General features: G+C 42.6%; 9 protein-coding genes across 10 annotated transcripts; 3 read left to right on the top strand and 6 right to left on the bottom strand.

Annotated features, from left to right (window-relative positions):
• Positions 1-3,297: 3,297 nt before the first annotated feature.
• On the bottom strand, positions 3,298-3,747 carry LOC145700583 (late histone H2B.2.1-like). The gene has a single exon (XM_081777878.1). The coding sequence runs from the start codon at positions 3,727-3,729 to the stop codon at positions 3,367-3,369; it is 363 nt and encodes a 120-aa protein (XP_081634004.1). The 5' UTR covers positions 3,730-3,747; the 3' UTR covers positions 3,298-3,366.
• A 311-nt stretch (positions 3,748-4,058) lies between these two features.
• Positions 4,059-4,510, top strand: LOC145700451 (late histone H2A.3, gonadal). Its single transcript, XM_081777717.1, has one exon. The coding sequence runs from the start codon at positions 4,088-4,090 to the stop codon at positions 4,457-4,459; it is 372 nt and encodes a 123-aa protein (XP_081633843.1). The 5' UTR covers positions 4,059-4,087; the 3' UTR covers positions 4,460-4,510.
• A 938-nt stretch (positions 4,511-5,448) lies between these two features.
• Positions 5,449-5,780, bottom strand: LOC145696176 (histone H4). The gene has a single exon (XM_081773173.1). It carries the CDS (start codon positions 5,759-5,761, stop codon positions 5,450-5,452), a length of 312 nt encoding a protein of 103 aa, XP_081629299.1. The 5' UTR covers positions 5,762-5,780; the 3' UTR covers position 5,449.
• Positions 5,781-5,998: 218 nt separating this feature from the next.
• Positions 5,999-6,465, top strand: LOC145698717 (histone H3). Its single transcript, XM_081775928.1, has one exon. It carries the CDS (start codon positions 6,033-6,035, stop codon positions 6,441-6,443), a length of 411 nt encoding a protein of 136 aa, XP_081632054.1. The 5' UTR covers positions 5,999-6,032; the 3' UTR covers positions 6,444-6,465.
• A 4,304-nt stretch (positions 6,466-10,769) lies between these two features.
• On the top strand, positions 10,770-12,211 carry LOC145697107 (uncharacterized). The gene is made up of 2 exons (XM_081774256.1): positions 10,770-11,699; positions 11,741-12,211. Exons 1-2 carry the CDS (start codon positions 10,939-10,941, stop codon positions 12,156-12,158), a joined length of 1,179 nt encoding a protein of 392 aa, XP_081630382.1. The 5' UTR covers positions 10,770-10,938; the 3' UTR covers positions 12,159-12,211.
• A 30-nt stretch (positions 12,212-12,241) lies between these two features.
• Positions 12,242-14,422, bottom strand: LOC145697106 (OTU domain-containing protein 5-B-like). The gene is made up of 9 exons (XM_081774255.1): positions 14,168-14,422; positions 13,950-14,123; positions 13,774-13,911; positions 13,520-13,728; positions 13,353-13,471; positions 13,152-13,314; positions 12,950-13,105; positions 12,753-12,893; positions 12,242-12,708 (listed from the first exon to the last, which is right to left on the bottom strand). The coding sequence occupies exons 1-9, from the start codon at positions 14,321-14,323 to the stop codon at positions 12,585-12,587; spliced, it is 1,380 nt and encodes a 459-aa protein (XP_081630381.1). The 5' UTR covers positions 14,324-14,422; the 3' UTR covers positions 12,242-12,584.
• LOC145697108 (uncharacterized) lies at positions 14,423-16,642 on the bottom strand. The gene is made up of 8 exons (XM_081774257.1): positions 16,490-16,642; positions 16,270-16,351; positions 15,918-16,218; positions 15,654-15,870; positions 15,504-15,608; positions 15,200-15,458; positions 15,001-15,136; positions 14,423-14,936 (listed from the first exon to the last, which is right to left on the bottom strand). The coding sequence occupies exons 3-8, from the start codon at positions 15,930-15,932 to the stop codon at positions 14,790-14,792; spliced, it is 879 nt and encodes a 292-aa protein (XP_081630383.1). The 5' UTR covers positions 15,933-16,218; positions 16,270-16,351; positions 16,490-16,642; the 3' UTR covers positions 14,423-14,789.
• Positions 16,643-16,891: 249 nt separating this feature from the next.
• Positions 16,892-18,725, bottom strand: LOC145698891 (tropomodulin-1-like). Of its 2 annotated transcripts, XM_081776124.1 has the most exons (6): positions 18,512-18,725; positions 18,193-18,469; positions 18,082-18,108; positions 17,660-17,931; positions 17,435-17,618; positions 16,892-17,388 (listed from the first exon to the last, which is right to left on the bottom strand). In XM_081776124.1, the coding sequence occupies exons 1-6, from the start codon at positions 18,618-18,620 to the stop codon at positions 17,217-17,219; spliced, it is 1,041 nt and encodes a 346-aa protein (XP_081632250.1). In that variant the 5' UTR covers positions 18,621-18,725; the 3' UTR covers positions 16,892-17,216. The 2 variants fall into 2 exon arrangements, with proteins under 2 accessions (XP_081632250.1, XP_081632251.1); XM_081776125.1 differs by lacking the exon at positions 18,082-18,108 and having other exon boundaries at positions 16,895-17,388; positions 18,512-18,722.
• Positions 18,726-19,151: 426 nt separating this feature from the next.
• Positions 19,152-20,958, bottom strand: LOC145698108 (uncharacterized). Its single transcript, XM_081775312.1, has 7 exons — positions 20,952-20,958; positions 20,465-20,863; positions 20,338-20,414; positions 20,094-20,297; positions 19,942-20,049; positions 19,807-19,899; positions 19,152-19,766 (listed from the first exon to the last, which is right to left on the bottom strand). The coding sequence occupies exons 1-7, from the start codon at positions 20,956-20,958 to the stop codon at positions 19,620-19,622; spliced, it is 1,035 nt and encodes a 344-aa protein (XP_081631438.1). The 3' UTR covers positions 19,152-19,619.
• Between the last annotated feature and the right edge of the window lie 375 nt (positions 20,959-21,333).

The following is a 21,333-nucleotide window of genomic DNA, read 5'->3' as shown; positions in this document are numbered from 1 at the left end:
TCCAAAATTAAATACTACTTCAAATCTAACATCAAAAACGTAATTTTGAAGGAATATTTTTTCGTTATTGATGATTCCATCGACGAAGTACTCGCATTCATCGTTAATGATCCCACCGAGATTTGTGTAAAAAAGATCGTCCGAAGAAAACATCTTCGAGTAACAGATGGATTCTTCTTCGTATTCAACGAGTGAACCTATCCATTCGCTGCCGACAGTAAAAAACTGTTCATCTGCCTCGAGTAACACTGAGTACAATGTATTAGAAAGTTCGATACTTCTCGAAACAAAAATCAGTAGCATTCTTCCGACATCAATCTTTCATAAGTTTTCAATATGAAATATAAAGAAAAATTACGAAATCAAACCCTATTCAATGGCACCACATGAACAGGGTCTAAGTCACGAAATTCTGCTGGAAAATTGATTTGGCTCTTTCTCCATCCTTTCTCTAATTCTTCGCTTCTTCGAATTCTGTTCAATGCAATCGTTTTTGAGAGCTTGACGTAGTAGTCCCCCATTCTAACACTCATTAGATAGAAAACACCTTTAAAGCTGACTGAAGAAACTTTCGCGTTGTAGTGTCTGTTCGCAATGAGGCCTTGGGCTTCCTCTAACCGGTTCAAGTTGTAATCCGGAGCGTAGTAAAAGCATTTGCTATCACGCCCGGTAGGGGAACTTAAACCGGTCAAAAAAATAAATAATGTAACTGAGTCACTCTATCTCTTTCGACCTTTTCCAGATAACCACCACTGGAAACACTTTTCTGCCATTATCCTCTCGACGTATCTCAATTTGATGTGTTCCGATAGACGATCCAAAGTGAAAAATAAAAAATCCCCTAGTAAGATTACTACTGTGATTAAAATATTTATAAACGTACATGTCATTTCTTCGATTCTCAATAAATATCGTATCATCTCCATTTTCTCTTACTTTCATCAAATTCCCAAAAGCATCGACCAAATAGTGCCTTCCTTCGAGATAAGTGGCACCAGTTGACTTTCGTATTTTTATTGACTTGATGTATATTATATAAATTATATAGGTATTTCATATCAGAAAAACATTCATGAAGGAACAAATCAGAAGTATCAATCTGTTTAACGTTTCCGCGAAAATCAGACAAAATAATAGGAAAGCTTTCGTATTTAAATGTTCTATCGTACCAACGACCAGTTATCGCTCCAATGTCTTCATTCGTTTCATTCGATATTCTGCTATCCGACGCATTGCCTTTTTTGTAAGTTTGCAAATCAAAAGCAGGAATGAGTTTTTGACGTGACTCAAATTTTTCACACTCGTAGAAAGGACATGGGCAGCCAGTGAGACAGTATTTCTGAGTTGGGCAAACTTCTCCCGCGGAATCAAATGATTTAGTGAGCTGGAAACATATCGTTTCACAGTTGGACAACGCCGTTCTCCTTGTTGATCTCAAAACCAGTGTCTTTGAACAAAGATGACGGCAAATTTTCTGATCATAAAACTGTTTCTTACGGCAGCGGTCGAGATTCACTTGATTCTCTTCTTCATCGAACTTAGGGATTTTCTTCTCATTTGATTTTATTATCGAAATTTGTTCGGGAAGAATGAATTCTTTTGTTTCATGACACTGTCTCATCAGATGACCGCAATAGTCCATCGATATAATCTGTACGCATTTCTTGTAATTTCGATTACAGGTCGAACTCAAAAATGTTGTGCGACCGCGTGATCTCTCCAAAGATCCGACATTTGCTTAAAATTGATGAAAATTCACCATACCAACAAGAATGCTACCTATAAGCATCACCGTTATCCAAAAAATTGAGCCAAGTGTGAGGTAACTGTATTGCTGTGGATCCGTAGCGTTTCCATGTTTAGCCAGGCTCATTTTTTCGGTGACCTTTTTCGTCCACGTTTTCTTCTTCTCTAGTCTTCTGATATCATATTCTTGAGTATGAATGCTGCGGGTTGTCAATACTTTTTCTGGCAGTAAATAAACCTTCCTCCCCTTTTGCCTCAAAACACCAATGCAGTCGCAATCAATGCACTTTTTATCAAATTTATTTCTTTTTATAACTTATTAAACTTCCAATTACCCTGACTCGAGTCTGAAAAATCGGGCTGATTTTTCTAAAATTCTCTTCTTCTATTGTCATAACGAGTCTCTCTCCAACTTCGAGTTCAAGAGAAAAAGATTTTCTAAAGATAAAGAAGAAAAAACTCGTTCGAGAACCGTTTTTACTGGTTGCTCTGACAGTTCGACGGTTTCCACCCGGTTTCCTTGTCTAATGAAATGTCACCTCCCAATCTTACACCAATAGAACGATACTTCAAAGCTCTGTTTTTCAATTTGGAAAGTGGAAGAATAATTTGAGAATTTGTGGCCCTAAAAAGGGCCTGTTTTTGCAAAGATCCCGGAGGGAGATTTACTTCTTCCGTGAACGAGTTTTTAATTGATTCTTTGATTTCCTCCGCCGATTTTTCCGATTGTTTCCGGCTTTCGTCGATGCTTTTTCGCAGCTCTATAATTTCAAAACGCAGCCGTTTTCGATCGTTATCGGCGAGCTTGAATTTTTCTCTGAATCTGACGAGTTCTCTTTGCAATTTTTCAATTCCTGGTATTTTTATCGAAAGAGCTGGCATCGAAACACTAATTTCATTTTCATCGAAATCGGCACACCCGTAAGAAGCGTGAACTGCAAGTGTGAGAAAAATGCCAAGAAGTTTCATTTTATTATTTTTGTTTTTGAATTTCTCTAATTTGGAATGATCTGAGTTGATTTGATTGCCTTGGCGGAGAAAAAGAAAAGAAAAGGTTGAAGATGATCAACACCTCTTTTTCGTGATGGATGAGCCACTCGCCGGCGGAAACGCGCTTTAGAAATTGTTTTCATCAAATATAGTCAGTTATCGATTATTTTTAAAAAGGTTAATTAAATTTAACACGTTTGATTGAAAGCCAATAATTAAATAAAAAGAAGATCAACAGTTGATTCAACACAATTTGCGGGAGAAAATGCAAAACAAAAAAACGTCAAAGGCCAAATAGGTACTGACGAATGTCTTCAAAATTAACAGTAATCAATAGAGGTAGCAAAAATGATAAGATATTGACTCCAACCGAAGTGCTCGCCAATATCCTCAGTGGAGACAAAATTTTCTTTTCCATAGAAAGATCAATCGTCTGGTTTTTCAAGAAGATAAAATCGTTCGTGAGAACCGTTGACAACTATCAATTGTCGCATCCCACAATTGTGTTTCAAAGCTTTAGTATTTTCGACAAAGACTTTTACGAGAGTGGTAATGATTCAGAAGTAAACTGTTTTGAAAATTTGTGGCCCTAAAAAGGGCCGGTTTTTAGCAAAGATCCCAGAGGGAAATTTACTTGGAGGAGGTGTACTTGGTGACAGCCTTGGTTCCCTCAGAAACGGCGTGCTTGGCCAATTCGCCGGGGAGAAGGAGTCGGACAGCGGTCTGGACCTCTCGGGATGAGATGGTGGACTTCTTGTTGTACTTGGCGAGTCGGGAGGCCTCGTTGGCGATTCGCTCGAAGATGTCGGACACGAACGAGTTCATGATGGACATGGCCTTCGAGGAAATACCGGTGTCGGGGTGGACCTGCTTGAGGACCTTGTAGATGTAGATGGAGTAGGACTCCTTTCGCTTAGCCTTTCGCTTCTTTTTGTCTCCGGCTGGGGGAGCCTTCTTGACAATAGCTTTCTTCGATCCCTTGGTGGCGGCCATCTTGACTTGATTTTTCGAAAAAAATAAGTTATGGTGAAGAATGAGACGTCGACCTCGCTTTTTATGTGGGCTGGCGAGAAGCGCGCTGAGAAGAGTAGCGCTAATGAGCTGTTTCTCAGTTTGCTTCCCCGCCCACGCATTCGGGTTGTCTCCCACACAGCGCGGCGCGTTTCAGCGGCGAAGTGAAGCAAAGTGAGAAACCCGAATGCGTGGGCGGGGAAGCAAACTGAGAAACAGCTCATTAGCGCTACTCTTCCCACCGCGCTTCTCACCCAAGCAAATAAATACCGTCTCCGAACGCCATTTCTTCACCATTTCAATTTCTCATCTAGAAAAAGAAAAAGTCGCTTTTTGAAACATGTCCGGAAAAGGCAAAGGAGCTAAGGCCAAGGCGAAGGCAAAGTCCCGATCCGTCCGAGCTGGTCTCCAGTTCCCCGTCGGTCGAGTCCACCGAATGCTCCGAAAGGGCAACTACGCCGAACGAGTCGGAGCCGGTGCCCCAGTCTACCTCGCCGCTGTCCTCGAATACCTCAGCGCTGAAGTCCTCGAGTTGGCTGGAAACGCTGCCCGAGACAACAAGAAGACCAGAATCATCCCACGACATCTTCAGCTCGCCATCCGAAACGATGAAGAATTGAACAAACTCCTCGGCGGTGTCACCATCGCTCAGGGTGGTGTCCTCCCCAACATCCAAGCCATCCTCCTCCCCAAGAAGACTGGCGACAAATAAATTTCTTCTCACGAAGGAATTTTCAAACCCGGCCCTTTTTAGGGCCACAAATTTACCCATAACTGCCATAAAATGATCACATGAGCATGCTGCATCTGATTTTCTGTTGGCAACGTAATGTTGCTGTAAATGTATTTTCTATTGAATAAATAAAATATTTCAACATGTCAAAAATAAGCGTTTCATAGCAATACTTTCAGACCCTTTTCGCAACGATTTCAATCGATTCAATGAAAAAGCGCGCAGAAATCAATATTTCGCGCAGTGTCACTGCTCAACCGTGAAATCTGCTACCGAAACGCCGGTTTTCATCCTCTTTCGAAGCAACTAATCTGTTTTGACATCAGAAACTCTAAACCGCTCTTTCCTCTTATCTAAGCAAACTTCCTGCAAATAAAAAGACAAAAAAGAATTTGAAGGTGATAGGTTTTTATTGCTTTTTTTTGCAATAATTTTCTCGAGATTCGCTCTTAGCGATTGTGATCTTCTTTGTCGTGAAGGGATCCTTTTTGGATCCCTTTTCGCTTTGAACTCGCGTTTGCGAATACTTTCTAAAAAGAAAAAGTTAGAAACCTTCGTAAAAGTGAGGTAAAAACTTACCGCCAGTTATCATCTGGCCGGACTTTCGAAAATCCGAAGACTGATTGAGTGATGATTTTAGCCCTGAGGTAGGCAAAAATTCTAGAGAATTTTTGTAAAATTGTAATTGATTTCGGCGCTGCTAAAAAATTCGAAAACAAGTCGATTCTAGTGATTCTCGAAACTATTTCTGCCGTTTTAGAATTTCAAAACAACAGAATAAATAATTAAAAGATGACTTATTAGAGTCAAATTACTGTATTTATTTCAGTTCACGACGTAAAGGCTATTTTTAGTAAAGACCAATTGATGAATCTCATCAGATAAATTGATTTGGTTTTGAATTTGTGGCCCTGAAAAGGGCCGGTTTTGGTGTTTGATCCTGGCAGGGATCAGCTGGGAAAGCAGAGCTTATCCACCGAATCCGTAAAGAGTTCGGCCCTGTCGCTTGAGAGCGTAGACGACGTCCAAGGCGGTGACAGTCTTTCGCTTGGCGTGCTCGGTGTAGGTGACGGCGTCTCGGATGACGTTCTCGAGGAAGACCTTGAGGACGCCTCGGGTTTCTTCGTAGATCAAGCCGGAGATTCGCTTGACACCACCTCGTCGAGCAAGTCGTCGGATAGCGGGCTTGGTGATACCCTGGATGTTATCTCGGAGAACCTTTCGGTGACGCTTGGCGCCTCCCTTTCCAAGGCCCTTTCCTCCTTTTCCTCGTCCGGACATTTTTTACTTTTTTTCTAAATTTGACAAATGTAGAAAATTGTGGCTTCTCTCGGGCCGCGCTGGTGTTTATACGCGGCGAGTTAACACGTGTGGGAGACAACCCAGCCCACGCAAACTGCCTTGGCGCGAGCGAAAATCGATTCAACGGCTTTTGGCGCGGCGGCCAGTGCGGGAGACAACCCAAATTGCGTAGGCGGGCGCGCAGGTATATAAACGCGCCGGATCATTTTCCAAGTCACTTTTTACATCAGTCAAAAAGCAAGAAAAAGCAATGGCTCGAACCAAGCAAACCGCCCGAAAATCCACCGGAGGAAAGGCTCCACGAAAGCAGCTCGCCACCAAGGCTGCTCGAAAGTCCGCCCCAGCCACCGGAGGTGTCAAGAAGCCCCACCGATACCGACCTGGAACCGTTGCTCTCCGAGAGATCCGACGATACCAGAAATCGACTGAGCTTCTCATCCGAAAGCTCCCCTTCCAGCGACTCGTCCGAGAAATCGCCCAGGACTTCAAGACTGACCTCCGATTCCAGTCTTCCGCCGTCATGGCCCTCCAGGAAGCTTCCGAGGCTTACCTCGTTGGTCTCTTCGAAGACACCAACTTGTGCGCCATCCACGCCAAGCGAGTCACCATCATGCCCAAGGACATCCAGCTCGCCCGACGAATCCGAGGAGAACGAGCCTAAGCGCGAGTTTGACTCACTAAAACAGGCCCTTTTTAGGGCCACAAATTTCTCAAAAAGTCTCTTTCAGAGGGAAAATGTATTCTTAGTACAGTTTCAGGATCTGATTTGGCTGGACTTTTTTGTTGCAGAAAGGACATTTTCGCGCGGAAGGATTCTTGTTGCCGAGAATTTCTTCGAAACAAGAAAAGCACATTTGATGACCACATCCCTTTGAAGTGCACTTGATGTTCTCCTTGCTGTCGTATTCTTCCATGCAGATTGGGCAATCATTGTTCTTCTCAGGACTTTCCGCTGGAGCGAAGTTTTGAAGCATATTTTCAATTTCCTCTTCGTGAGCTTCTTTCATCTTCTCAATTTCTTTACGAAGAGCTAAGATTTCAGCCTTTTGCGTTTTTGTCTCTGCCTGTAATCCGTAGATTTCGATCTTTGCCTCTTCGTACTTAGAGTTGGAGCGTTCAAGTTGACTCAGTCAGTGTTTGAAAAAATGGTCATAGCTCTTGTGAGTGAGCGAGCGCGAGCAGACACTCTTCAATTTTTTTCGTAAGTGAGTGAGCGTGAGCGCAGACCCGAAATTTTTTTGTTGAGTGAGCGAGCACGAGCGCTCGCTCGCTCGCTCGCGCTCACTCGTAGCTTTTCGGGGGACTTTCTAGCGAGTATTTCCTTGAAAATTCAAATATTTACAATTTTTCACGAATAATTTAATATAAAAAGTCAATTTCGGGCATTCCAACGCAAGAGAAATTTCTCAAACATCGTAATACCTTGTCTCCACGGTGGATTAACTAAAAATGACTGTTGGCGAGCGCGAGTGAGCGGGAGCGGCGGCATGGAATTTTATGGTGAGCGAGCGAGCATGAGCGCTCGCTCACTCGCTCACGCTCGCTCACGGCTCGCGCTCACCATTTTTTCAAACACTGGACTCAGTTGCTCCCTGAGTTCTTTATTTTCGTACTCAGGAAGGTTCATTCAAAGAATCAGACTATTCGACTAAAAAACTTTCTGAACCAAAGCCTGAAGATCACAAATCTCGTCATCTTTTTGCCTGGCTTCAGCATCATGCTCCCGTATCAGTCGCCTAATACGCTTTGTTTCGTCGAACATTCGCTTATCAGAATCCTTTTCAAGCTCCCTAATGGCATCAAGAAGGCATGCATTTTCTTTCTTCAAAACCTCAGCTTCCCCATCGAAAAAGATCGATGCTTCTCTTTCAACATCAGCCTTGATCTCCTGGAATTTATTTTGAGCAAAATTCACCAGCTTATCCAAGTTTTAAAAGGTTTATCAGATTAACACTCATTTAAATTTGCTAAACTCAGCTTATGATTTCTAAACGACTCAAATAAGTCGGATAGAAATGGCTTCTCTCTGGTAGCAACGCACGAAGAAACCTCTTCATCAAAAGGCTCCAACATCTCTTGAAGACTTCTGGACCAGGCAGATTGTTTTTTGGGAATGGTTTTATTCAGAATAAATAACAGATTTGGAACTCAGCATCTTTCAAAGTATCTGCAAATATTAAAAATGAGTATACTTTTGCATTATGACAAAATCTTTATGTGCATTGACCAAATACTAGGGGGTGAACGGTGAAAAAATTGATTTTTTTATCATCCTCTAATAGAGATGAATAACACATCGATGGAAAGCCCTTGATCCACTGATCATTTTGACACATGACTTGAGGTCATCAAAGGTCACGCGGGGTCAGCTGAGGTCAAAATCTGATTTTTCCCAAACTCGACGTAACTAGGGTTTCTATGCATGATTTTGATTGCTGATTATCACTGATCATGTAAATTTTTCCTGAATTTTAATCACGTGACATCTTGGAGGACCCCGGAGGACCTAGATGATGGAAGAATTTAAGCAAATTAAATGAAGAAAAATCTTTTTCAGGGACTCCTTCGGCATGGTTATCAACCGAAACGTGAACATTGATAAATCTAATAATTTGATCACGTGGACCCTCGGAGGACCCCGGAGGATCTCATCTGATGGAAGAATTTAATTAAGAAAGAAGAGAAATCTATATAAAAACTTAATATTTCAAAAACCATAATTAAAAATCGGGAACGACAAACTGAAGTTTATTGAAAAATGGGTGTGGGCGGGGTTTGGGATGAAATGAGACTGATCATCTCTATCTTTTCTTCAAATCCCAGCCGTAATCAAGCCCATTTCAATTTAAAAGCCAGGGACGGGGCTGAGACGGCCCGAAGGGCCGTCAAGCCCATTTCAATTTAAAAGCCAGGGACGGGGCTGAGACGGCCCGAAGGGCCGTCAAGCCCATTTCAATTTAAAAGCCAGGGACGGGGCTGAGACGGCCCGAAGGGCCGTCAAGCCCATTTCAATTTAAAAGCCAGGGACGGGGCTGAGACGGCCCGAAGGGCCGTCAAGCCCATTTCAATTTAAAAGCCAGGGACGGGGCTGAGACGGCCCGAAGGGCCGTCAAGCCCATTTCAATTTAAAAGCCAGGACGGGGCTGAGACGGCCCGAAGGGCCGTCAAGCCCATTTCAATTTAAAAGCCAGGACGGGGCTGAGACGGCCCGAAGGGCCGTCAAGCCCATTTCAATTTAAAAGCCAGGGACGGGGCTGAGACGGCCCGAAGGGCCGTCAAGCCCATTTCAATTTAAAAGCCAGGGACGGGGCTGAGACGGCCCGAAGGGCCGTCAAGCCCATTTCAATTTAAAAGCCAGGGACGGGGCTGAGACGGCCCGAAGGGCCGTCAAGCCCATTTCAATCTAAAAGCCAGGACGGGGCTGAGACGGCCCGAAGGGCCGTCAAGCCCATTTCAATTTAAAAGCCAGGACGGGGCTGAGACGGCCCGAAGGGCCGTCAAGCCCATTTCAATTTAAAAGCCAGGGACGGGGCTGAGACGGCCCGAAGGGCCGTCAAGCCCATTTCAATTTAAAAGCCAGGGACGGGGCTGAGACGGCCCGAAGGGCCGTCAAGCCCATTTCAATTTAAAAGCCAGGACGGGGCTGAGACGGCCCGAAGGGCCGTCAAGCCCATTTCAATTTAAAAGCCAGGGACGGGGCTGAGACGGCCCGAAGGGCCGTCAAGCCCATTTCAATTTAAAAGCCAGGACGGGGCTGAGACGGCCCGAAGGGCCGTCAAGCCCATTTCAATTTAAAAGCCAGGACGGGGCTGAGACGGCCCGAAGGGCCGTCAAGCCCATTTCAATTTAAAAGCCAGGGACGGGGCTGAGACGGCCCGAAGGGCCGTCAAGCCCATTTCAATTTAAAAGCCAGGACGGGGCTGAGACGGCCCGAAGGGCCGTCAAGCCCATTTCAATTTAAAAGCCAGGACGGGGCTGAGACGGCCCGAAGGGCCGTCAAGCCCATTTCAATTTAAAAGCCAGGGACGGGGCTGAGACGGCCCGAAGGGCCGTCAAACCCATTTCAATTTAAAAGCCAGGGACGGGGCTGAGACGGCCCGAAGGGCCGTCAAGCCCATTTCAATATAAAAGCCAGGGACGGGGCTGAGACGGCCCGAAGGGCCGTCAGGCCCATTTCAATTTAAAAGCCAGGGACGGGGCTGAGACGGCCCGAAGGGCCGTCAAGCCCATTTCAATTTAAAAGCCAGGGACGGGGCTGAGACGGCCCGAAGGGCCGTCAAGCCCATTTCAATTTAAAAGCCAGGGACGGGGCTGAGACGGCCCGAAGGGCCGTCAAGCCCATTTCAATTTAAAAGCCAGGGACGGGGCTGACAGAATTTAATAAGCGGAAGTTCTCAGTCGTCCAGGAATTGATTCCAAGCAAAAAAGTCCTCCGGAGGACTAATTATGACTCAAATTCAGTCACGTGATCAAGTTAACGCAATGTTTCGAGGAAAATCGGAATGAAAAAAAAGTGTCATTGCCGGGATTCGAACACCCCTAGAGGGCCAACTCATAGAGTTTGGACAAATAATTAGCTCTAGAATTTTTTGCACACAAGTGCACAAAGTGATTTTATAAGTTTCTGAAAGCATTTTTTCTGTAGATTAAGATTATCTTTGATTTAGGCTTGAGGAAGGTTGAGATCAAAAGTTATCGTGAAAAAACTGTAATCTTCATGAGAAAATTGGCGTTTATGATGGAAAACAGCGTTTTTTAAATTTACAATTATTGAATTAAATGTTTTTTATGATGTGTTTTATATATATACATCGATTCAAATTAGTTTTCTAAACTTTTAATTTTGCTCATTTTTTCACTGTTCACCCCCTACCAAATACTCAAATCCAGTCTGTCAAGAGAGTTCATCATTTGTTCAAGACTACGCGAACACAAAGTGGACAACCCCATGACAAATTGTTGTTGAAATTCACAAGGCTCCCTTCTTATGTTACTGAAGACTTGTTCTATGAGCTTGTAAAGATCGTAAACTACTCCTTTCGTCCAGTTTAACGACACTGCAAATAAATTTTCAGCTTGAAGACGTCTTTTCATTGGTTGCCAAGTCCGTTTTTGCCAAAATAAACTATTGTTCCGGATCGAAAAACGGTACAGAGATGGAAAAGGCAATAAAAAACAGCGATTATTTCAAATATTACCACGAAAAAGGCAGTAAAGTACCATTCGAGGATGAGGAAGCCTTCAAAAACTATCTTTGCGCCGAGAAAAACGAGAAAGAAGCATGTTCTTTGCAAACAAAGCTCTTGAAGAAATTGAAAGACCGCATCAAAAAGCTTTCAACAGACACTGATGTCGACGGAGAAATCAACCCAGTTGCGAAAGTGAAGAATCCATTCGATGACTTTGAGCAGTTTTACGATTTAAAACCGACCGGGGATGAAAGAAAAGGTCTTGTGGTTATATTTTCATACCCAGGGATCAAGAAGAACTGGTTATCTTCTGATAACGCTATAGAAAAAGACATTGATGGATCTGCAATGTATCTTCTTTTTGGAAAGATGTTTGATAAAGGAACAGTTCAAAATCTCAAATATTTAATGGTACTTTACTACGTAACGGAAGGAGAACTTTATAAAGAAAATATTTTCTACTTTTCGGACATGAAAAAAACTGATGTCAACTTGTTCCTCAAAAATGTTGTGAATGATCAAAATGTGGCTGCTGCCGTAAGATCTTTGACGATAGTGATTCTGTCTAATGGAATTCCGGGAAGCAAATTGAAGATCGTCGTCCGAGGAAATGACTCTTCGTATAATACGGAAGAAGTTACTATCCATGACTTCTTGTCGGTTTTGACAAAAACTTCTTGTGCTGGATGGATCGATAAGCCGAAATTGGTGATTGTCAATGCTCCAAGGTTGATGTTGATGTTGAGTTGAAAATTGAGCATCATTTTAGAGGCGAAAAGGATGTTACTTCAAGGAAAGTAGCGATAGAAGGGGCAGTAATGAGGAAAAGCCGCAGCAGGGGAACAGACTTAGTTGCCAACACTCAAGAAAAAGAAGAAACCCACTTCCAGTGGTCAATGGGCAGAGACTGGGCCTTTTTCTACTCTACCCTTGCTGGCAATAGAATCAATCAAGCAACAGTCACATCTGAAGGAAGATTTCCTTCTCGCTTCGTCTCGATTTTGTACAATGAGTTGTCCGATGCGATTGCTAACGAAAACCATCAAGATATTTACGAGGTCTATTTGCGGGTGCAACGAGAGATGCTCAAGAAGGAAGTTGCTGGTGAGGATGAAGAAGAAGGGAGAAATCAAGTTTGCGAATTTCAATCGTCCCTGCGAAAAAAGCTTGTTCTGACAAAATACTGAATCAATTCTGTAACTCCTGAAATGAAAGCAAGATAAAACAACGAATAAGAAGAAACTAGTGAGATTCTTTTTCGTAAATTACATCGTTTTGTGTGTGATATTTATTGTTTCAGTACAGTAATAGTCTGTTCAAAGCTTGAAAAAGATAATAGACAAAAAATTAATTTACAACTTGTAAGAAACAAGGTAAGAACTGTGGCGGAACGATCGCTGGTCAATATTTCTCAATATTGAACGCATTTTTTTCATATTATCAATATTGTTGGACTCTTAGATTATTCGAAACAGGGACAGAATTTCAGAAAATCTGGTGTTGAAGAAACATGTCGCTCTGTTCTTGTTTTTATATGAATTTTGTTTGCAAAGAACACGAGTAAAAATTATATTTATATTTTAGCGGAGCGATAATTTGCGATCAAGGGGTCATTATTCTTTAGACGAGGAGTAGAATTCCTGGGCGGATTGTTGCAAAATGGCGGCCATGATTGATTCTTCGTCGTTTTCGGATACCCAGTCGGATACGCCCCATTCTACTGGGTCTTGACGAGAGCTATAAAATAAGAGTCAAGGATCGTGAAGCTGTCTCTATCTTACCTTGGTCCGGGTTCATCTATACTCAAGCTGACACGTGACTGTCGAATGGCCATTTGCGCGTTTGGCGAACTCGCTGACGATGATGGTTTCTGTTCAATGTCCTCTTTGCTCGCAGCTTTTTCCGGAGACGGGAGGGAGGATCTATTGACTGTTAATAAAACTCATCGAGCCTCAATGATTGAGGGAAAGCAACTCACGAGCTTGAAGAAGATGGCTGCGAAGATGGTGAAATCGGAGGTGGAGGTGTAGAAAGACGGCTTGTTGAAGGACTAAGACGGTTGAGAGACTTTGTTTGGTTTTTCTTCTGCTTCTTGTTTTGATTTCTGACGTTGTAGAATTCCTCCAGGGAGTCTCTACAAAACATGAGTTGAAGAAAGTCGGATAGAAGGGGAAATTTACCGTGCAACTTGTGCTAGAAGCTCTTGATCAGTGGCTTGATAGTCCGTCATGTTTGCCTTGTCCAGTAACATGCGTTTTTCTGTATCGTCGAGTTCCGATTGATTTAGCGCTTGGGAGAGGAGAGATGCATGTTCTGACATTCCCGGTATTCCTAATCCAGCACCTGAGAGCGATTAAAATTGGTTGAAGAGAAGTGAATACCTATTGTAGCTTGAAGAGGGTTTCTTATTGAGTTGTAGTGATTTCCGTTGTGATAGCTCAGGCGAATAGGAGTATAATGGCTTGGTTCCGAACAGTCGAAGGTTTGATTAGCAATTGGACTAAAGAATGGCTCAAGAATTGAACAAGAAATAATGACCTTTTCGAACCTGTACTCGAATATTTCAAATTTTCGAAGATAAAGCTCCGACATCGCCTGTAGTTCTATATGATTCCCATGCGTATGCAACAGCCTCTTTCTGGAAATGTAATCTTCGAAATTCTCCGTTACCCAGTTCCTGAAATAATCGGCATTCAGGGCCATGTAATCGCAGCATCGGTGTCGAATAACGTCGTGCATACTTTCGTCCCCGTAAATCTAAAAATCATGAATTAAAAAAAGATCGGTATGAAACGAAGCTACCTGATCGGCGACAGATCGGAACATACAAGCTCCGTCTGCCTGTACGTCGATGATTTCGAAGCCACGTTCTTCTAACAGAACTTTGCGGAAGTTTTTTTCTCGCTCTTCGCTGTATTCTGCCGCTCGATCGTACTCGTCCTGAAAAGGGGTTATAAAGAATAAGGAGGGGCCTGTACCTCTGAGTTGTAGCCGGATTGCTCGGGTTGAGATGCAACTCGACTTGTTTGCGAGTTGCTAGAAAGAGGCGACATTCGTGGTGAGAGACATGGAGAAAGGGGAACGCTTGGGTCACATTGCCCAAGCTTCGAGTCGCTTCTTGGCGGCGGATCTCGGCGAACTTTTTGCTTTTTCTGAAACGTTTTTTGATCGCACCAAAGGACATAGAAAAGCTCACCTTTGACTGAGGCCCGATTTGATTCCTCGCATTTTTCGTTCTAATAGAAGGATCGTGCGAAGTAGAAGGAATATGTCGCGGTCTTTTACGATCTCGTTCACCTTCTTTGCTTCCTGATGCTTTGAGTTTTTTATTTGGAGTTGGAGCTATCGTCATTTTCGTCCTTTTTGAGCCCGTTCCCTAAAAATAGAGCGATAAAAATCAAAATTTGGTGAAAACGTGAATTACAGAAATAAAGAAAAAACATATGGAAAACTAAAAAGAGAAAACAGACTTCAGATCAATTTTGCAGAAAATCCTCTTTTTTCTGCTGTTTTTCTGTCTCCAAGCATTGAAAATGTAAGGATATTAGTGATAAAGCTTGTGAAGAACAAGAAATAGAATAAAAAATAGTCGGTAAAAATAATAAGAAATAATAAACCTTGTAGTTAGATGTTAATACTGAAATAACTGTAATTTCTGGATAGATAATGATATTTTTAAGGGCACAAGGTAAAAGGTTAAATGCGAGTAGTCGAAACAATTGAGTTTGGTTGATTTGTTTCAGGAAGAATAGTCGTTTTTGGTAATTGAAGATTGTTATGGCTTGGGTTGCTAGAAAAAGATAGGTGTCATTCTCATTTCAAGAGTTCGTAGGCTTCCAAAAGCCAATTTCAAACTCGCCAGGAGGATTGTCAATTGGACGAGGCACCAGGTCTTCCAGACGTGGCTCTGGGACGCGATCTGCGCGGGAACGAATTCCGAAATTCGTGCTTTTTTGTTTGCCTTTTCGAAGGTCAAAGACAATGATTATTTCTTCTGGTAGTCATAGCTTCATTAAGACCTTTTCCTTTCGAGTTCTTTTTCGAGCGACTGCGTCTTCTTCGGGAAGACTCTTCGTCGGAAAAATCGCATTCTCCGCAATCGTTTTCGAAAAAATCTTCCCAATCGGCTGCGCCAAAGCGCCATTTATCTTTTGGATTAGGAAACCTACAGCAGATTTTTAGAGGAGAGCCCACTGACAAGCCCAGGTACAGTCATGATCAAACTTACCTCGAGACAACACTTCTGGGATGATCTCCATTCAAGTTTAACTGACTCTGAAAATTGCTGTTCAACTGGATCTGCGCAGAAGAATGAGGCTGAGCATGAAATGAGTGCGGAGCTGAAAATGCAACAGGTTCGCCGTTGGTCATCATTCCGCCCTGCGGAATCGAATAGCTACTGCTGATCGTAGGTCTGTATGGAAGCGAGTATGACGGGTCGTAATAAGCTGCGCAATTTTGGGGATGATAGTTCGTTAGCAATGCACCTAAAATTGGGGAGAGTCAGTTGAGTTCTCTTTTTGTTCTTTTACCATTGATGTGTTGTTGGACTGGCTGATGATAATTCTGATTCTGATGATTATTTTGATAAGCGGGAATAAGGGCGCTGCTGCCCAATCCGGATAAACGGGCCGGATCTGAACATAAGTAGAGTAAGAAAATGAATTGTTCGCAATATCTACCTTCAAGAGCAAGCTTTCTGGAATAATGGCTAAGCACGGCGGCTTTTTCTAAATCGATCGTAGAGGTCATCGACGTCAGATTTTTGAATTCTTCAGAAATGTGACTCGTCTGTTTTTGATTTTTGGGACACTCTCCTAAGGCACGTTTGACATCGCTGATCGGCTGGCCCGAGCGGGCGAAAAACAGCCTTTCTGGACAACAGGGGTAGTACCAAACCTGAAAATATGCTTAGAAACAGGGCTTAGGAGATCTATTTATCTTACATTTTCTAAGAACATGTTTGACTTGACAGGCTCTTCTGCCACGTGACTGAGACAGGGTTGCTCCTCTGACGGAATAAAGGCACCACCACATTTCTTGCAAATAAAAGTTTTGGTTTTCAAAACATCTTGGAAGCGATGCCTCAGCGGTTCAATAATCTTTCGTCTTTGGTTTTCGTGGAGTTTACGCACGAAGATGCGGTAGAGCCAGCCTTTATTCGAAGTGAGGACTGTGTCGAGTCCGTTCTCTGCCCAAGAAGTGACTTGATCAATATGAGGCTTTGCCAGTGTTCGAAATCGCGCTCTGAGTAAAAAGCGTTATGTAACGATTCATAATTCTCGTCAAAATATAGACCTGAGAATGGGAGAAATCTTTTCCCAGTCATCGTCTTGTAGCGGCTTTATATCGTCGAAAGGAGAGCCAAGCCAATTGTCAACTGAATAGGTTTTCTTTTACTCAATGTTTCATAATAATTGAGTTGCTGTATAATCCCTATTTATTCAAGTTATGCTTGATTGACTCAATACTCGATTGTTAAGATTCTGTATTGATGCTTACTCAACAACGAGCGTACCTAACGAGTGTAAAACTTTATCCTCCTCGTCCAGGTAAGACTGAAAGTTATCGGAATCTTCAACGAGGTCAAATAGCCGTTGGGAAGTTTGCCGAAGCTGCAGAAGTTCAGATACTTTCGACCGTTTGATTATCTTTATTTAGGCTCATCTTTTTACATAAGATTATATGATTTTGTTTATAAACATTTCTGTATCTAGAAGAGATTAAAGCATAAAGAAGCCCGATCACAGGGCCCAAACTTCATTGGGCAGCTCTTCTCCGTCAAACCGTCCCATCATCGGCGGCGGGTAGAGCCGACCCTAGGCGGAGCTACACCTCGCTACCGACTTCGTCTACAAAACAAAAGACTCCATCAATCTGCGGTACTCTTCCTTGATTTAAATTGACGAGATTTGAAATTTCACACATAGTTGCTGGTTTATTTGACAAAGTTTAAAGTAGAAAGCTGAAATTGGAGAACTGGAATTGTGCAAGCATTAGTTAAATATATTTTTATGGGTTCATGATTCAAGGCTGTTTTCAAAGAACTGGGAAGTATCGGGTTGATTTTGGTGATTTAGGTGAACAAACGGTTTATTTTTTAATGGAATTTCTCTGTTGAAATGCTGCGTAAGATGAAATAAGATGTAAAATGGCCAAAACACACTCAAAAGTATATAAAAAAGGAAGTTGGAAAACTGGTAGAATCTCATTTTTATCCACATTTCTTCGATAGAAGAAGCAATTCAAGAAGCGTTTTGACGCTTTTGTCTTGTACTTTTGTCGAAATTCTTCATCAGAATATGCTGGGCACGTGATCTAGGTCCAGGGCTCTTCCACGAATACCCGAATTTTTTAACCATCCCGGCTCCGTTTAGTAACGAGTCGCAGAACAGATTCTCCGTCGTTTCGCCGTATCTAGATAATTGCCGCAAATCGATTGCCTTTTGGAAAGACGGCTTACTTGTTACGCTGGTTGTCTATTCTAAGTTCGGTGAGGCAATTGCTTTGGCAGGATTGGTGAACTAATTCTTGCATCGGCTTGGCAGAAATGAAATTGGACTCGACATTGAGCTTTTCGATTGTTTTGTTTTCCTCCATACATTTTATAATCGTCTCTGCTACTGTATCATTTGCCCGCGTATTCGCTAGAATTAAGATCAAAGAGGGATACAGGCTATTTTTTTACCAATAGAGACTTCTCGGACATAACGATTGTATTCAAGTGCTCTGAAAAGCGCTTGAATCGTCGTAATCGGCGTGTCTCTTAGATTATTCCAGTTGATGATGGTCATCGTCTCGTCCTGATTCTGAACTCTTCTCAAGTCGTCATCAACATCAGCAGGATTCAGCTCCGGTTCTTCCGGCTTTACAATCGGATCGCGATAGTCCGGTCTGTAAATACGCTTCAACCCGGCATCTTCTCCCATTGAATAGCCTTTTGCTCCGAGCTCGACGTGGCTAAATGATACAAAGTGTTAAATTGAGCGTAATAGGTGATGCGAGAATTGACGATAAAAATTAGTGCGGAAATCTTGTTGAAATCAAACTGTAACTACTGTTGCTAAAAGAGAGCTGTGCGAAGAGTGAAATAAAAAAACACATGAAAACCTGTTGATATCGGCCATAAATTGATCGCTATTTTTTGAAATGATGGGTTAGCATGAGATGAGAAAGATGGGTTAAGATGTCAATCCAACATGGATCGTTTTTGTTGAATACCTTTGGATAGTAGCCTCGCCTAAGATTTCTGCGAGTTCCGAAAGATCCGCGCCGTCAATATCCTTGAGCGCATCTTCGATATCAGGCTCGAGCGCGCTGTAGGTCTGCTTCTGAACCTTCTTCTCAAAGACTTTTCCGCGCTTTTGGCCGGGCACGTAGGGCACATAATCCTCTTTATCTGGGATCGATCGGGCGTGCTCCTCGAGGTATTCAAGCAGCGCTTCTCGGTCGAAAACGCCCGTCTCTTTCTTCTCCGTCTGGTTCGATTGGCGATAACCTACAGTAATTTATCACATGACCACTGAATTTTCGATTTTACCAGCTGGTAGAAGGGCGTTGTCAGGATCCAACTCGTCTAGTTGATCAACGATTTGAGCGATCTCGGCCGGAGTCAGTCCATTTAGAAATTCGTCTGTAAGCTCGTCCATTTTCGATTAAATCTTCCCGGTCTCTGTCTGCTTTTTACGGCCTCTTTCTCGATTTTGGATGTTTTTTCTCCTCTCACTCTAAATTAAAAAGCTAGCGGCAGCGCGGTTTTTGATAGTTTGGGTTACGAGCAGCAGTGAGAGAGTTTAAAATACTAAAGCTATAAAGACCCATTATTCATGCTTTGCGCTCTTCCAGTGGCTCCCTCCTACCCTTCCCTCTCGTGGCTCCTTTTTCTGCTCTCATTATGCTGCGCTGGATCAAAGACCCTTTCACTCTCTCTCTTTGACCAAGTCAATAGAATATAACGAATAGCGCCTCAGAAATACACTTCATCCATCTTTTATGCCTTTTTAAATATAACCTGCCCGGCCACCTGGAATTACACAGAACGAAGACATTCTCTTCCTTGTTTGCAAAAGCGATTTCAAAGAAATATATGAACTGTGTCCAAAATATAGAAAATTTCACAAATGGCTTCATTCTTGATTTAATAATTTGAAGAACAACTTTGGAGACAAAGAATTGACGTGGATAAAATGTATGATTTATTGGCAGTGAACAAAATCACGATGTTTAAAAGCTTCTTTGAAGTAAAAATGGGAAAAGATTAACGAGACATTTTTGACTGAGGCACAATTGACTTTTGCAAATAATCAACCGTCCATAAATCAGGAAGTAAAAAAGAAAAAGAAGCTTCTTTGAAGAAATAAATAATAAATAGCTTGTTTCTTGGTAGTTTATTTGATTTTATCAATAGTGCCTTGATATACGTACCGTTGATATAATACTGCTTGTTTTAACTGCTTGGTAAATGGTTTTAAATATGGTTAAATGAACTTGTATAAGAACAGGCGAAGGAAGAAGGGGGTGGTCGGTAGTGAAACTTATCGAAAAAAGAAGAAAGAAGAGAAAGAAAGAGACAATTTTAAAAAAATGAGGTACATGTAAGTTAAAAAAAAAGCTAAGTGAAGGCTAAAATAAGGGAGGGAAGTAAGAGCTCAAAAGAACTGGTTTTGAGAGGAGTACAGGCAGTTGCTGGGGTTGGCACTGGAGATTGGGACTGGGAGAGCATTGATTTCGGCTGAGACCTGGTCGATGATGAGTCGCACGAAGTTTGTGAAGGTCGTGTACAATGATTCAGCGTGCTAAAAGCTATTAGCGTCACTTGCTGGAGTGTTTTGGTACCTGATTGAGCTCTGCAACACACTCATTGAAGCCAGGAATTGCCTCGACGGCATCTTTATTGTGGAAACTCGCGCTGAGGATGAGACCAAGATCCTTTGGTAAAATTGATAATTGGAAATGGAAAGAGGGGAATACCGTCGTTGTTTTGTCAAAAGCAGACAGATGAATCTTCAATCGGTCCCGGCACAAGACCAAAAAGGAGGAAGGATTGGTGATAAGACTTTCGATGTGATAGATGATCGCCTGAGTTGGCCGTAAAGTGGATGATTCAGCACAATACAAGGTACCTTGATAGCGGCCATTTCGTCGGAAATCTTGATCTTGAGATCTGTCAGATCCGAGAAAGCAGTTTTGATTGAGAAAACTGGAGAATCGGCGCACTTGTATCGAGGAAAATTAGGAACGAAGGTTTGAATGTTTTCAGTAAAAAGTTCCCGGTGCTGGCGAAGTTTGCTCGCAGTGAAGGTTGTCTGACAAACCGAAAAGTTGATCTAAGTTTATTTTTAGTTTTGAAATGAGGACGAAAGGTACCTTTTCGGAGAGAAACGATTGTGGGGGGAGATTTTCTTTGATGGCAGCGACGAGTTGTTGAGCGGCCTTCTGCGAATCTTATGAAGGGAGTTAGAGACTACATTTAGTTGGTTTGATATGTACTCACTGTCAAGAATGTTCTTGATTTTTCGCAGCGCTTCTTCAGTTTTTTGGCTCGACAACTGACCAATGTATCGCTCCAAGAGCTGCTTTCCTGGAAGCCCTTCGTCAGGCAAATCGAGTTCTTTGAACTTCAACTGGATTCGCGCTTCTAACTTCATAGAAATAATCATCGGATGGGGTCGGAAAAGCTGGGCGTATTCTTCCATCGCCTCGTCACATTTCTTCTCGAGCTCGTTCCAAGGGTTGACGTCTGGATCGGCCCAGGATTGGTTCTCAGAAACAGGAACGGCTGCTTCGGGTTCTGACTGTGGAAAAGTCAGGTTCGAGCTTTCGTTTTCGAGCTCAGGAAAGGCGAACTCGTCCAAGTTTTCCGGGTCTTCGGAAATGAGCGACTCACCGAAGCCTTTTCAAGTGTTAAAGAAATTTTCTACAGAGACAGCGTTTATTTTTCCGATAACGAATTATTCATCCGCCACCAATGATTGATCAACATATCATATGTTACAGTTTTATTCAAACACTTTCCTGAATCATGAGACTACTTCCGAAGCTGCTTCATTGGTTGATCACTAGAGGAGACGCTAAAATAAAGGTTCCATTTCAAATTCGATTGAATTCTCCTTACCGTGGTCGATAATCGTAAGACGACTTCTGATAGCCGCTTACAAAGATGCTTCCTTGTTCAGGCGACTTGTCAAGCGCATTGATCAATTCTCGGCCGATGAGAGATTCTTCCAAAGATGCCATTTTTGCATCCGATATTTCGATCGATTGTCGGTTTTCTCCGTGAAGCTTGATTCTGAATTTGGCGCTAGAATTCTGCAAAAGCCGACTCTTTTTTTTCGCGGACAAATCTCTGAATAAACCCCACTT

This window comes from Oikopleura dioica, chromosome 2 (genome assembly GCF_907165135.1).
Source record: "Oikopleura dioica chromosome 2, OKI2018_I68_1.0, whole genome shotgun sequence".
In the NCBI taxonomy this organism is placed as follows: Eukaryota; Metazoa; Chordata; class Appendicularia; order Copelata; family Oikopleuridae; genus Oikopleura; species Oikopleura dioica.
This window is presented reverse-complemented; position numbering and strand designations above follow the sequence as displayed.

Coding starts and splice junctions, on each gene's coding strand:
- LOC145698717 (XM_081775928.1), top strand. CDS start 6,033: ATGGCTCGAACCAAGCAAACCGCCCGAAAATCCACCGGAGGAAAGGCT.
- LOC145697106 (XM_081774255.1), bottom strand. CDS start 14,323: ATGACGATAGCTCCAACTCCAAATAAAAAACTCAAAGCATCAGGAAGC. Junction 13,315..13,352: donor CCCTCTTCAAGCTACAATAG/GTATTCACTTCT, acceptor AATCGCTCTCAG/GTGCTGGATTAGGAATACCG. Junction 12,894..12,949: donor CAGCCATCTTCTTCAAGCTC/GTGAGTTGCTTT, acceptor AACAGTCAATAG/ATCCTCCCTCCCGTCTCCGG.
- LOC145697108 (XM_081774257.1), bottom strand. Junction 15,137..15,199: donor CCCAGAAGTGTTGTCTCGAG/GTAAGTTTGATC, acceptor AATCTGCTGTAG/GTTTCCTAATCCAAAAGATA. Junction 14,937..15,000: donor GTCGCTCGAAAAAGAACTCG/AAAGGAAAAGGT, acceptor TTTGACCTTCGA/AAAGGCAAACAAAAAAGCAC.
- LOC145698108 (XM_081775312.1), bottom strand. Junction 20,050..20,093: donor ACGAAATGGCCGCTATCAAG/GTACCTTGTATT, acceptor CGGCCAACTCAG/GCGATCATCTATCACATCGA. Junction 19,900..19,941: donor CTTTTGACAAAACAACGACG/GTATTCCCCTCT, acceptor ATTTTACCAAAG/GATCTTGGTCTCATCCTCAG.
- LOC145696176 (XM_081773173.1), bottom strand. CDS start 5,761: ATGTCCGGACGAGGAAAAGGAGGAAAGGGCCTTGGAAAGGGAGGCGCC.
- LOC145698891 (XM_081776124.1), bottom strand. CDS start 18,620: ATGGACGAGCTTACAGACGAATTTCTAAATGGACTGACTCCGGCCGAG. Junction 17,619..17,659: donor TGTCCGAGAAGTCTCTATTG/GTAAAAAAATAG, acceptor TCTTAATTCTAG/CGAATACGCGGGCAAATGAT. Junction 17,389..17,434: donor ATAGACAACCAGCGTAACAA/GTAAGCCGTCTT, acceptor GCAATTATCTAG/ATACGGCGAAACGACGGAGA.
- LOC145700583 (XM_081777878.1), bottom strand. CDS start 3,729: ATGGCCGCCACCAAGGGATCGAAGAAAGCTATTGTCAAGAAGGCTCCC.
- LOC145697107 (XM_081774256.1), top strand. CDS start 10,939: ATGGAAAAGGCAATAAAAAACAGCGATTATTTCAAATATTACCACGAA. Junction 11,700..11,740: donor GTGATTGTCAATGCTCCAAG/GTTGATGTTGAT, acceptor GCATCATTTTAG/AGGCGAAAAGGATGTTACTT.
- LOC145700451 (XM_081777717.1), top strand. CDS start 4,088: ATGTCCGGAAAAGGCAAAGGAGCTAAGGCCAAGGCGAAGGCAAAGTCC.